The 12298-nt window shown below is 39.6% G+C and overlaps 1 protein-coding gene across 1 annotated transcript in view; it reads left to right on the forward strand.

The window, feature by feature from the left end:
- cylda (cylindromatosis (turban tumor syndrome), a) overlaps window positions 1-12298 on the forward strand; it is a 65739-nt gene that overhangs the window by 28638 nt on the left and 24803 nt on the right. The window contains exon 9 of the mRNA XM_043706967.1: window positions 6292-6433. Within this exon, the coding sequence (XP_043562902.1) occupies window positions 6292-6433 (142 nt within the window). The remainder of the gene's footprint in view (window positions 1-6291; window positions 6434-12298) is intronic.

Below are 12298 nucleotides of genomic sequence, written 5' to 3' on the forward strand. Positions count from 1 at the left end.
AGGGATTTGAGATTGATGAACAGCAATGCTTTCTAAGCTTAGTCTAAGCATTGCAAAGAATTTTTAAAAATGTGTATAAATGTTTCCAGTGTGAAAATTATAGATCAAGTTGAATTGAATCAGAAACTTATGACCATGGCGGTCAACAAAACATTTTATGAAAACAGTTGCACAATTAGGGCTATTTTCCCTCTACAGTGTTTTAGAACAAATATAACAAACATAAACCAAACATTGGCAAACATTTCCCAAAACAAAGAAAGATTTCCCTCAATATTTACCTGAGAGTTGCTAATCCTTTGGAAATGCATCTCAGGATCAGATACTACCTTCAAAAAGGAGATTTCTTTTCTCTGCCATTACAACTTAATGCATTTGGCATGTATGTGTCTCTGTTTACAGTATTAAAAAAACTGAGTTAATTGTAGATATTATGAAAAAACCTCTTCAGATGTATTATTACACAACTCTAGATAAGTGGACTTGGGCTCCTGACTAGTAGCAGGGACATTACACCTACTCTATGACAAAGCCCCTCCTGTGTTGATTATAGATAATTCTAATTAAATCATGGTCTGCACATGTTATGTTCTTTGTTTAATCTGTTCAGATATTGTTGCAACTTCAGGAGCAGTTGCGACTATCGTGCCTTAGAGCTAGGGATACCACCACTGTGCAACAAGAGCCAAGACATTGTTTTCCTAATTTAGCTTGTTCAGAGATGATATTACAGCTGAAAATGTGTTGCTGGAAAAGCGCAGCAGGTCAGGCTGCATCCAGGGAACAGGAGAATCGACGTTTCGGGCATAAGCCCTTCAGGAATGAGGAAAGTTTGTCCAGCAGGCTGAGATAAAAGGCAGGGAGGAGGGACTTGGGGGAGGGGCGTCGGAAATGCGATAGGTGGAAAGAGGTCAAGGTGAGGGTGATAGGTCAGAGTGAGGTGGGGGCAGAGAGGTCAGGAAGAAGATTGCAGGTTAGGAAGGCGGTGCTGAGTTCGATGGATTTGACTGAGGGAAGGTGGGGGAAGGGGAAATGAGGAAACTGGTGAAATCCGAGTTCATCCCTTATGGTTGGAGGGTTCCTAGGCGGAAGATGAGGTGCTCTTCCTCCAACCGTCGTGTTGTTGTGGTCTGGCGATGGAGGAGTCCAAAGACCTGCACCGAGAGATGATATTACACCAAGCTGGAAGAGGAGCCAGGCCTCCTCGCTTGGAAGTAGACAATAGTGCAGTATAAGAACTGAGTTATTGTATGCATGTGTCCTTGGAGCCAGTTATTAACAGCATCCTTAAATTATGTGGGGCTGGTTTCTATTTGATAACATTTTTAATAAACTAATTATTAATAAAAGCAGTGGACATCTTTCAAATATAAATCTTGTACCTCTTGGTTTCAGTTTTGGAGATCCTATAAGATGTTAGCAGGTGAATGAACACCATCATGTGGATTGTTAACAACAGATCTGTGCATAGCATATAGATGAATGCTTGAGCATAATTTTAAATAGAAACACTACATTTCTAAAATTAACACTTCCCTCTATTTAACAAAAATATTTTGATTGAAGGTAAAAATGTTTCTCTTGATTTGTTTTTTTTCCAAATTAAGAAGGTAAATTGGAAAACTGCTGAGAACAAGTGCAGGGTTCATACTGCACAAGTAACTGAGTCTGATGATTGCAATGCAGCAGCATGTCAACCTGATGCTACTGGCTTATTTAATAATTAGTGTCCAGCGAGCACTAACCTTGCTTGCAAGATTCTTGAAAAGTTACTGATTGTAGGCAGGGTTTGGAATAATTAGATCAGACATAATTTTTTAAAAATTTAACTCGTGGGATGTGGGCGTCACTCGTTGACCAGCATTTTTTGCCCATCCCTAGTTGCACTTGAGAAGGTGATGGTGAGCTGCATCTTGAACCACTTCAGTCCATGCGCTGTAGGTTTACCGACAATACCCTTAGGGTGGGGGTTCAAGGATCTTGACCCAGCCACATTGAAGGAAAGGTAATATATTTCCAAGTCATGATAGCGAGTGACTTGGAAGAGAACTTACTGGTGGTGGTGTTCCCATGTATCTGCTTCCCTTGTCCTTCTAGATGGAAGTGGTTGTGGAACCTTATTGAATGGCAGAGCAGACTTCAGAATCCCAGATATTTGCTCTGTTTCTAATTCGTATGTTCATATGTTCTTTATTGATACATCAGTGTGGGACCAAGTTTTGATTTGCAAGTATCACTTAAAACTCAACTATTGTACTTAAAGTGAAAGTGCGTTTTGACGTGAGTAGCTGCTTGGAACCATGATTGATAAGAAATTTGTATAAGATAGACAAGAGACACGTAGTGGAACAGATAACACAAATAAACTGCAGCCAGAGCAAAGAACAAGGATAGTGGTGGTGCTGGCTTGCTACAGGAGGACATGCTCCGATATCATTCCTGTAAGAGAGAGCTCCAATGAGGACATTGTCGGGACAGGTCACAGATGATTGCTGGTGGGTTTGCATAGCAAAATGCTTGGAGATACCTGCCAGAAATCTTGCAGTTACTGTCATGCAGTGCAGAGAAGCCCCAGCAGCAAATTTGGGCAGAGCTTGGAGCCATCCTTTCTAGAATGGAAACAGTGGCTAACTCAAGTCTGTTTATGGTTCCAATTGTGCTTATAGTTTTCGCAGTATGACCAGAAGCCATGGAATATTTCTGCAGCAGTGAAAGCTCAGAATTCTATCTTGCAAGCTTTAACTGCTTCTAGGATGATGGTGTACTACAGTGTGCAGAGAGGCTTACAGGTTGTCTCACAGCAATTCAGCATTCTCTCATTCACCAGTTGTTTGGATTATTCAAGCTGCTAGCCCATGGGTGTGACAGTTGGCTCCATTTGCGAATATCTTGTCATCGTCTTTCAGGGGGACCTCATTTATTCACCCTCACCCTCTGACCAACACCCTGCCATTATGCTTTGCCTTTGGTTTTTGTACCCTAATCCAGACTGAGATGGGGGCCAAATAGAGCCAGTTCTTTCAGGCTCATAGCTGCTCGCGATAGTCCTCCAAGGGCATTTGCAGTATTCTCTGCTCAAACTCAACAGCCTTCCACAAACCATATCGTAGCCACAGGCGTAAGACTATGCCAAGGCAGAAAAAGGCACACTGATGATTGACAGTAAGGAAATGCATGAGGATGATTAGTTCGCTTTTTTAAAAAATGATTTGACATTTCATTTATCAGCTTCGTTAGCGATATTATTTTGTGGTAGCTTTAATTTTTGTATTGGAGCCATAAGGATGCCTGAAGCTATAGTGGTTGTTGAATGGGGAATAGGAGTCATAGTTACTAGTTTTGCATTCTGATAGGTTCTTCACAGCCATATGATGTCTTCCTAGGTTATCGTTGTCTTATCCTTTCCTTCAGTACTTCCCTCCTAACAGCTGCTAGTTCTGCTCTGCTAGCCCAATTCATTCTCTCTCTGAATCGAGCTTTATCCAAGCAAAATGCCTACTAGTTGACCTTTGTCTGGGAGTAAACTGGTTTGTGTAGAACCTTTTTTAAAACCTTCAGCACAAGCCACACCACTCCAAGTCGACTTTGACAATTTGAAATAATAAAAGAAAGCACCAAAAACTTGAAGCCTCAAGAAATTAACGAACAACTATTCTGTGACACAAGCTATTTTTAAAAATAGGACTGACTTTCAACTTTTCTGGCTGCTAAATTAGTAATTTACATCTCAACTATTGTGTGTGTGTGTGTGTGTGTTGGATCTCGTTTTGCAAGCACTGTCCAAATGCCTGGTTGTGATCAAGATGAATTTCTCACCTAGTGTTTCATTTTTTTTGTTTTTTTATTGACATTTTTAAATTTGAAATGGATTACATCTTGGCATAAGCTTGAAACACTTGAGTTTGAGTCAAAGTTTACTTGCATACATTTAAAGTGATGAAAGCACAACAGACAAAATAGACAAACTTACTTTTTGTTAAACGATCTGCTGGAAACTACTGGTCATTCCACTTTTCACTTTCTTTGTACAATATATTAATTTAAATTACTGTTTGCCGTGTTAGTTTCTACAGTTCATTCATGTGTGACATTGACAGGGATGTCCTAAGATTGATTGTTTGTCTGTCCGTTCATCTGTCCATCTGTCCAGAATTAAGGTAATTCTTTTGGCAGTAGTTAATATTGCTCTGGTATGTTTTAGTCATCACCTTGGCCAAAAGGTTATGATAATGGGCATCCCTGAAAATGGTACCATGGAAGAACTGAAGATGGAATCTCAAATGTATTTCTTGAAACTTTCAAATTTCAGTTTTGACTCATATCAGAACCTGAAGATCTTGGTTGATGTCGGCTGGTGCATGTGTACTGTTTTATTTTGTGACTGGGATGAGAGGGGTTGAAAGTAAATGTAGTTTTTCTTCATTCAGTTTGACTGAAAAGTGCCAATAAAGTTCATTTATGAATAACAGTTTTTCAGACAATTGTACCTCATTATTCAAAATTCTTCAGCAACAGGAGAAATCTCCATTTGGCCCATGCCTATGATTCAGGATGAAATTCTGGATCTTGGACAAAAAGTTGGATCGGGACAGAATAAGAGAGTATTCCCTCATTGATTTTGTCACTGATTTGGTGCAGTGGGAAGTTGCTTGTTCATCAAACTGTCTGAGGAAAAACTATATTTCCTTTCAACCCCTCTCATCCCAGTCACAAAAAGACAGATAACCCTTCACTTATCCTTCAGATATTCACTTTATTACTAGCTAGATAATTAAGAAATGTACTATGGTGGCAAACTCAGTTTTGTTAGATTAAACTTCTAACAGTGTATCTGAACATGGTTGGATGATCCATAATCTTGAGTTTTGCTGACCAACTAAACTGTCTGAACCTGGATGGGTCAAATATGTTTTTGAGCAGGAGTTCTTAATTTGTTTCAAACTAAATACATAAAAAGCTTAATCTGTGTGGTTTATATAGTAACTTAACTTTAAAGACCCCTAAATATGGTGATGTTCTGTGTGCTTCACAGTCCAGCTGACTACAACAAATTCACTGTCCTGTGTGATCCCTTGTCAAGGTCTCAAAATTGTGAGATTTTGTACCTCTTTACGACTACTTCTTTTCAGTCTGCAGGACTTTGAAATACATTTGATTTTGCCTCTTTCTTTTTGTAAAGATGCCACCATGTTGCCAGATTTTTTAATTCAAAAGAATTATTGTTTTTGAGGTTTAGTCTTGATATGCCAAAGTCTCTTCACTTTTATATTTGGCACATATTTTTAAAAAAGATTTACAAAACAAATCTTCTAATGCATTAATGTGATTTTTAATCCTGAGAAAAAATTTCACTTTATAGATTTCGGCCAAATTGTTCTCATTCCTTGACTTTTTGAATGCAAATTATTTATTGTGATTGGGTAGCGCATTCTTTATAGTATGATTTATGACATGTAATGTTCTGAATTTTGCCATTAGTAGTAAAGTGTGACACTTTTTCAATTGACTTTAAATAACTTGCTGATAAAGATTTACCAATATTTTGTGGTGTGGATTTTCACATCTGCAACATTAATATATTCCATGGCAAGAAACAATGACATCAGCAGGCTAAGCATACAATTCTCACATACAGCTCACCAGGAATAACAGACAGGTTTTATCATTTCCTGTAAAATTATTACAGGTTAATGAAATACAAATTGGGGTCTACACATGGGATTACAGGTGGAAGCTGAAATGTCACAAATGTTAAAATAAATTGCAAAAGTCTATTGCATTTGTAGAAGATTGACATTCTACAAATAAATGTAACTTTTATGGGCCAGTGAGGTTGCTTATAGTAATTCTGACCTCCTGCACTATTTATATGTTTGAAAAGAAATCTGAAGGAGTGCTTCAGTCAAGAAAGCTTGAAATCTACTACTCTTATTGCAAAAAAAAATTTAAGAATAGAGGATAACAATTAAACTCCATGCCATTTCAGTGACTTCTGAAAGTTTTCAATCTGAGGGGATCCTGTGAAGCACTGGCTAATTACCAGCAGTACATTGTGAATTTCTGTATTTGATTATATGTGTGCAGATGGCACGTGTTGCTGTCAGTTTTGTGGATCTAGTAATGATAGTAAGCAATGACAGTTTCTGATCACTACAACTCCCAGAATTTGGGCTGTTATGAGTAAACACGTATTGAGATGTGTTTTATCAACACCAGCCAGTCTATGCTTTGTATTTTTCAGTTAATGAATAGAGCAGAAAAGAATTGCTGACAGTTTGGTTTTTGTTTCAGCATTTGGAGGATATCGAAGTGAAGTGGTTAAAGAAAATACACCTCCAAAGATGGAAAAAGAAGGCCTAGCTATAATGGTTGGAAAGAAAAAGGGTATTCAAGGGCATTACAATTCCTGTTATTTAGATTCCACTTTGTTCTGGTAGGTGTGCGTATGCCAATCTTCCTGTTGAAAGGCTGTTGGGAGCTTGACCTTTTTTTTTTTAATTTATTCACACAATGTGAGTGTCACTTCCTAGGCCGTCATGTATTTTTGATGCCAAGTTAACTTTGGGGTGATGATGGCAAACTGCCTCATAGAAAATAACTGAGTATCTTGCTAGGTCATTTCAGAGGACATTTAAGAGTCAACCACATTGTTAGTTCCTTAATTTCAATGTGTGTTTAGAAAAAAAGGTTTTAATATTATAACTTACTGCCTTGTTCCCACCCTTTCCCTATAACCCTGCACATTATTTCATTTTAAATGATACTCATTGCATTTTGAATTTTTTGATTGAACCTGCCTCTGCCATACTTCCAGACATTCCAGAACTGAACTACTCACTGTATGAAAAAGATTGTTCTTGCGTCACATGGACTACTTTGAAATCTGTGCTCTATCGTTATTGATCTGATTACAATCTGAAACAGTTTCTCACTATCCTACAAAAACAAAATACTGTGGATACTGGAAGTCTGAAACCAACTCTGAGAAAGCTAGAAAATGCAACAGGTCTGGCCGCATCTGTGGAGAGGGAAACAGATATAGCTTCTGCAGAACTGAAACTTGTTGGAAAATTGATTCTTTATTATACTCCTCCTCTGCCCTTGTGAAAAGTAAGAGGGCAAATGATGTAGGCGTCCAGTGTAAAAGACCAAGGGCTTGTTAATGTAGGAAGCAAAAAAAGATGTAAAATGTAAATTAAGATTTAAAAGGGAGAGAATTGGTCCATGCTGATAACTGCAAAGGCAGTAAGACACAAACACAGCAGGGTTGTTGTAGAAGGGGTCAGAAAGAATATAAGAAAAATAAAGAGCACACATAATATGGTCAGTTTCAGAAGTTATGGAATTTATTATTGAGACCTTGAGTTTAAGTTGTACTTTGAAACATTGAGGCAGGCCCAGGACTGAAATGTTAGCATGAGAACAAGGTGGCTTATTGGACTGGCTATCAACTGGGAGATCAGGATCACTCCTCTGGATAGAACAAAGTGTTTCATAAAGCAGTCACCCAGTCTTTTTTCCCCCTATGTTCTCTTCTCTTCCTCCTCCTCCTTTCACTCTAATGTATTTTTATCCTTCGTAAAGTGTGGCACTCAGAACTGCATACAGTATTCCAGCTAAAGTCTAGCTAGTGTCTTGTATAAGTTCAACCTAAACTCCCTGCTGTTGAACTCTATGCAATGTGTTAAATGCTATGTTACTACATGCTTTATTAACTATATTCTCCAACTCTCCTGCCCCCTTTAATTACTCATCCTCATCCTCATCCTCAGCCTCATCGAATTGTACCTTTTATCTTCTACGGTTTCCATGTTCTTTTACCAAAATCTGTCATCTCACACTTCACATTGAACTTCATCTGCCACCTATTTGTCCACTTTGTCAATGTGCTAATGTCCATTTTGAATGTTTACATTGTCCTCCTCACAACTTACAATGCTTCTGAATTTTGTATCATCTACATGCTTTGAAATTGTCTCCTGCGCATGAAAAGCTCAATTATTAATAAATCAAGAGTTTCAATAAAGGCCCTTAAGGAACCCCATGACAAATCTTCCTCTAGCCTGAAAAAACATCCCGTAACCACTACTCTCAGTTCCTATCAGCCAATTTTGTAGCCATGTTGATCTATCCCCTTTAATCCATTACCAGTAACTTTTCTCATAAGTCTCTTGTGGGGCACTGTATATCATTGACTCCCTCTGTTGTCTTTCCAAAAAAAAACAAGCAAATTATTTTAACATGATTTTTCCTTTAGAAATCTATGTTGGCTGTCCACAATTGTCCCATGTTTTTCTATGACTATTAATTCTATCCCAAAATAATTGTTTCTAGAAGTTTCACAACTACTGAAATTAAACTGACTATCTGTCATTGCTGGGCTTTTCCTTATTGTTTTGAACATCTAAATTGTGTTTTGCAATTCTCCAAAACTCTGGTCCAAGGGAGACTAAAATATTATGGCTAGTCTTGCTGCAATTTCCAGGCTGAAACTTTATTGCTGGAACAGCACAGCAGGTCAGGCAGCATCTAGGGAACAGAAGATTCGACGTTTCGGGCACATGCCCTTCTTCAGGCATGTGCCCCAAACGTCGAATCTTCTGTTCCCTAGATGCTGCCTGACCTGCTGTGCTGTTCCAGCAATAAAGTTTCAGCTTTGATCTCCAGCGTCTGCAGACCTCACTTTCTCCTTGCTGCAATTTCCACTCTACCTTGCTTCAGTATCCTTGGGTGCATCTAATTTGGTGTCTTGTCAACTTAAAGTGCCAATAGCTTATCCAATACATTTCCAATTTTGAACCCTTCTAGTGACTGGGTTTCGACATCTATCTAACGGCCTGGACAATGTCTGCTTCAAAGGTAAAGACCAGACGCAGGCTATTCATTTAACTCGTGTCCCCACCTCCATATGTAAATCCCCTATCCCCTTTGGTCCTACTGCTCCTTTTTAGTATCCTTTTACTATTCTCAGGGCAGCATGGTGGCTCAGTAGTTAGCACTGTCTTTCAGCGCCAGGGATGCGGATTCGATTCCAGCCTTGGATGACTGTCTGTGTGGAGTTTGCACATTCTCCGTGTCTGCATGGATTTCTTCTCTCAGTCCAAATATATGCAGGTTCGATGGAATGGCAATGCTAAATTGGCTATAGTGTCCAGTGATGTACAGGCTAGGTGGATTAGTCGTAGGAAACGCAGGGTTACAGGAATAGGTTTGGGGGAAGGGGTAGTGCATGGAACTGGGCGGGATGCTCTATGAAGGTTTGGGTGTAGACTTAAAGGGCCAAATGGCCTGCTTCTACACTATAAGGATTCTATAATTATTAGGCCTTTAGAAGTCTTTAGGATTCCGTGTTACGTTGGCTGCCACTCTTTTTCATATATTCTCTGTTTGCCTCTTTTGCTTTCGCATTACTTGTCCAACCAGTTTGTATTCAGCTTGGTTCTCCATTGTGTTTTCAACCTGATACTGGTCATAAAGACACATTTTCTTCTCCATCTTAATTTCTGTCACCATTTTATTGCCGAGAACTGTTTGCCCTAACTTTTTTCCTTTTGAGGGAATGTACTTTGACTACATCTAAACCATCTCTTCTTTGAAAATAGCTCATTGGCTGGAAAACTGTAACTAAACAATCTTTAGCTTCAGTCTCTTGGGCACAGTTTTGCCCTTGAACATTTGCAGTTGGTTGTGTGCACTTAATTGTTCTTAGTTTGGATTGTCTATTATCTGTGATAGGTTAACACTAGGATTAGGGCTATCATGATTCTAAACCATACAGCACGGAAATAGACCCTTTGGTCTAACTCTTCCATACCAGCCAGATACCGGGACGGTACGGTGGCTCAGCGGTTAACACTGCTGCCTCGCAGCACCAGAGTCCCAGATTCAATTCCCGCCTCGGGCAACTGTCGGTGTGGAGTTGGCACATTCTCTCCATGTCTGTGTGGGTTTCCTCCAGGTGCTCTGCTTTCCTTCCACAATCCAAAGTTGTGCAAACCAGGTGAATTGGCCATGCTAAATTGCCCGTAGTGTCAGGTACATTAGTCAGAGGTAAATATAGGGTAACGGAATGGATCTGGGTGGGTTACTCTTTGGAGGGTCACTGTGGCCTTGTTGGGCCGAAGGGCTTGTTTCCATACTGTAGGTCATCTAATCTAATATCCTAAATTAATCTAGTCCAATTTCTCCAACACGTAGCCCATATCCCTCTAAAACCTTCCTGTTCACATCCTCATCCATATGCCTTTTAACAGGGGTGTACATCTCTATTTCTATATGATCTAATGATCACCATCCCCTAAATGTTCTCCGGCTGACATTGATCTGATTGGCCTCTCTCCTATGTAAGAACCAGGTCTGATATTGCTTTCTTTCTTGGACTGGACATGTACTGCTCTAGAAAAATCTCCTGAACGTAATCTAAGAGCATTTGCCCCTCTCTGCCCTCAACATACTGTCAACACAGTATAAATATGGGTAATTAACATCCTCCATTGTAACTACTCTATAATGTTTGCCTCTCTCTTGCTCTCGCGCGCTCTCACATTTCCTTGTTGCAGATTTTGTTTTTCTATATCCTTCCTGCTGATGGTCTGTACACTGCACCAAGCCATGTAATTGAACTTTTAGCCAAACCAAATCTATTGTTGAACCTTCCGAGACAGATCTCCTCTATGCCCTGTACTATGCCCTCCTTACCCAATGCTGCTAGGGCCTGTCCTGCCCTAGCTTTTATGAATACCTTGTAACCAAGAATACTTAACGCTGAGTCCTGTAGCAGGGTCTCTATTATCACCATAGCATAATAACTGCACATGACCATCTGTATCCTAAATCACCACTTTTATTTGCTATTCTCTTGGCATTCATATAAATGCAGCATAACCTAAATTTAGAAACTATTAATTTCTCCCTTAGTCTGACTCCAGCTATTAACTTACAAGTTTTTTTTCTCCTGATGCTATCTGCTTCTCCCATCTTTTCTGCAGTCTAGTATAATTCTCCAATATTCTTTCCTGATTCCCACACCCTTGCAGACGTAGTTTATTGCCTTCCCAACAGTGTGTTCAAGATGCCCCAAAGGGAACTCCGCCCAAGATCTGGTGCCATCATCCTAGTGCCAGTTGCAATTTGAAGCCCTCCATTCTGTATCTTTCCAGCCACACATTCTTCTGTTTTATTCTTCTTTTTCTGTACTTGCAGTTGGCTGATACTAAGAGTGATCTGGAGAATATTATAATTTTAGAAGTCCTCCTTGTTAATTTTCTATCTAGCTTCCTAAATTTTGACACACCACATCATCCCCTTCTTTCTTAGATTGTTGGTACCATTGTGGACTACAATATCTGGCTGATCGCAGCTGTCAGAGAATGTCCTACAGCTGCTCTGTGACATCCTTAATCCTTGTACTATCCTGGACTCGTATCTATAGATGCAAAAAAGCCTATCTGTTCCCCTAAGTAATAAGCCCCCTTTTAGTGTTGCTCTTCCTGTATTCTTCCCTTCTGTACAGCAGTCCCACCCTCGTTGCCTGGCTCTGACATTTGTTGTACTCCTCTGCACAACCATTGCTGTATTTAGTACCCCAAATGTAAAACCTGTTCTTGAGCAGGACTGCTGAGGACTCCTGCAGTACCTGCCCTGTTGACAGGGAATGGGTGACCATAGACATTCCAAATCTGCCTATATGTCCCTAACTTGTGTTGTGACCACCTCTGAACATTCTGTCCAAGTAACTCTCAGCTTTGCGATGCACCACTGACTCTGGAGTTCTGAAATCTGGGTTCAGATTCACATGAAGTGTGTGTGTTCTCCCACTTGCCACAAGATGGGCATTAAGGTGAGAGAAGAAAGTCACTGCAAGATGAGCTGCCCTGCAATAACCTAAGCTTAATTTTGTATTATTAACTATAAAATGAAATGTAAACACTCATTTGACTCAGTTCTCCTGTAATGTCATTTTTTTTCCCCACAAACTCCGCCAGTTTATGTAGCCTTTGAATTGCTGCTCTTCTGGATACTGATAAAGATAGAAAAAAGATAAGAGAAATAACCTCCCTTCACACCAAACTCAGTGATTCCACTCTATCCCACTGCACTTTGTGTACTGCATTAATCATCCTTTACTTTTATTGCTGAAGTTCAGATGAGCTTTTATCTGGCAATTACAGAACAATTTTAGGGCAGTTACCTAATTAGCTGATCTCCCTTTCTCTCGAACAGAGAACTTGATTAGCCTCGTGCAAGTCTGGAAGTAACTTAAAATTATTAACTCTAAGTATGATGTCAATAGCAAGTG

This window comes from Chiloscyllium plagiosum, chromosome 17 (genome assembly GCF_004010195.1).
Source record: "Chiloscyllium plagiosum isolate BGI_BamShark_2017 chromosome 17, ASM401019v2, whole genome shotgun sequence".
Lineage (NCBI taxonomy): Eukaryota > Metazoa > Chordata > Chondrichthyes > Orectolobiformes > Hemiscylliidae > Chiloscyllium > Chiloscyllium plagiosum.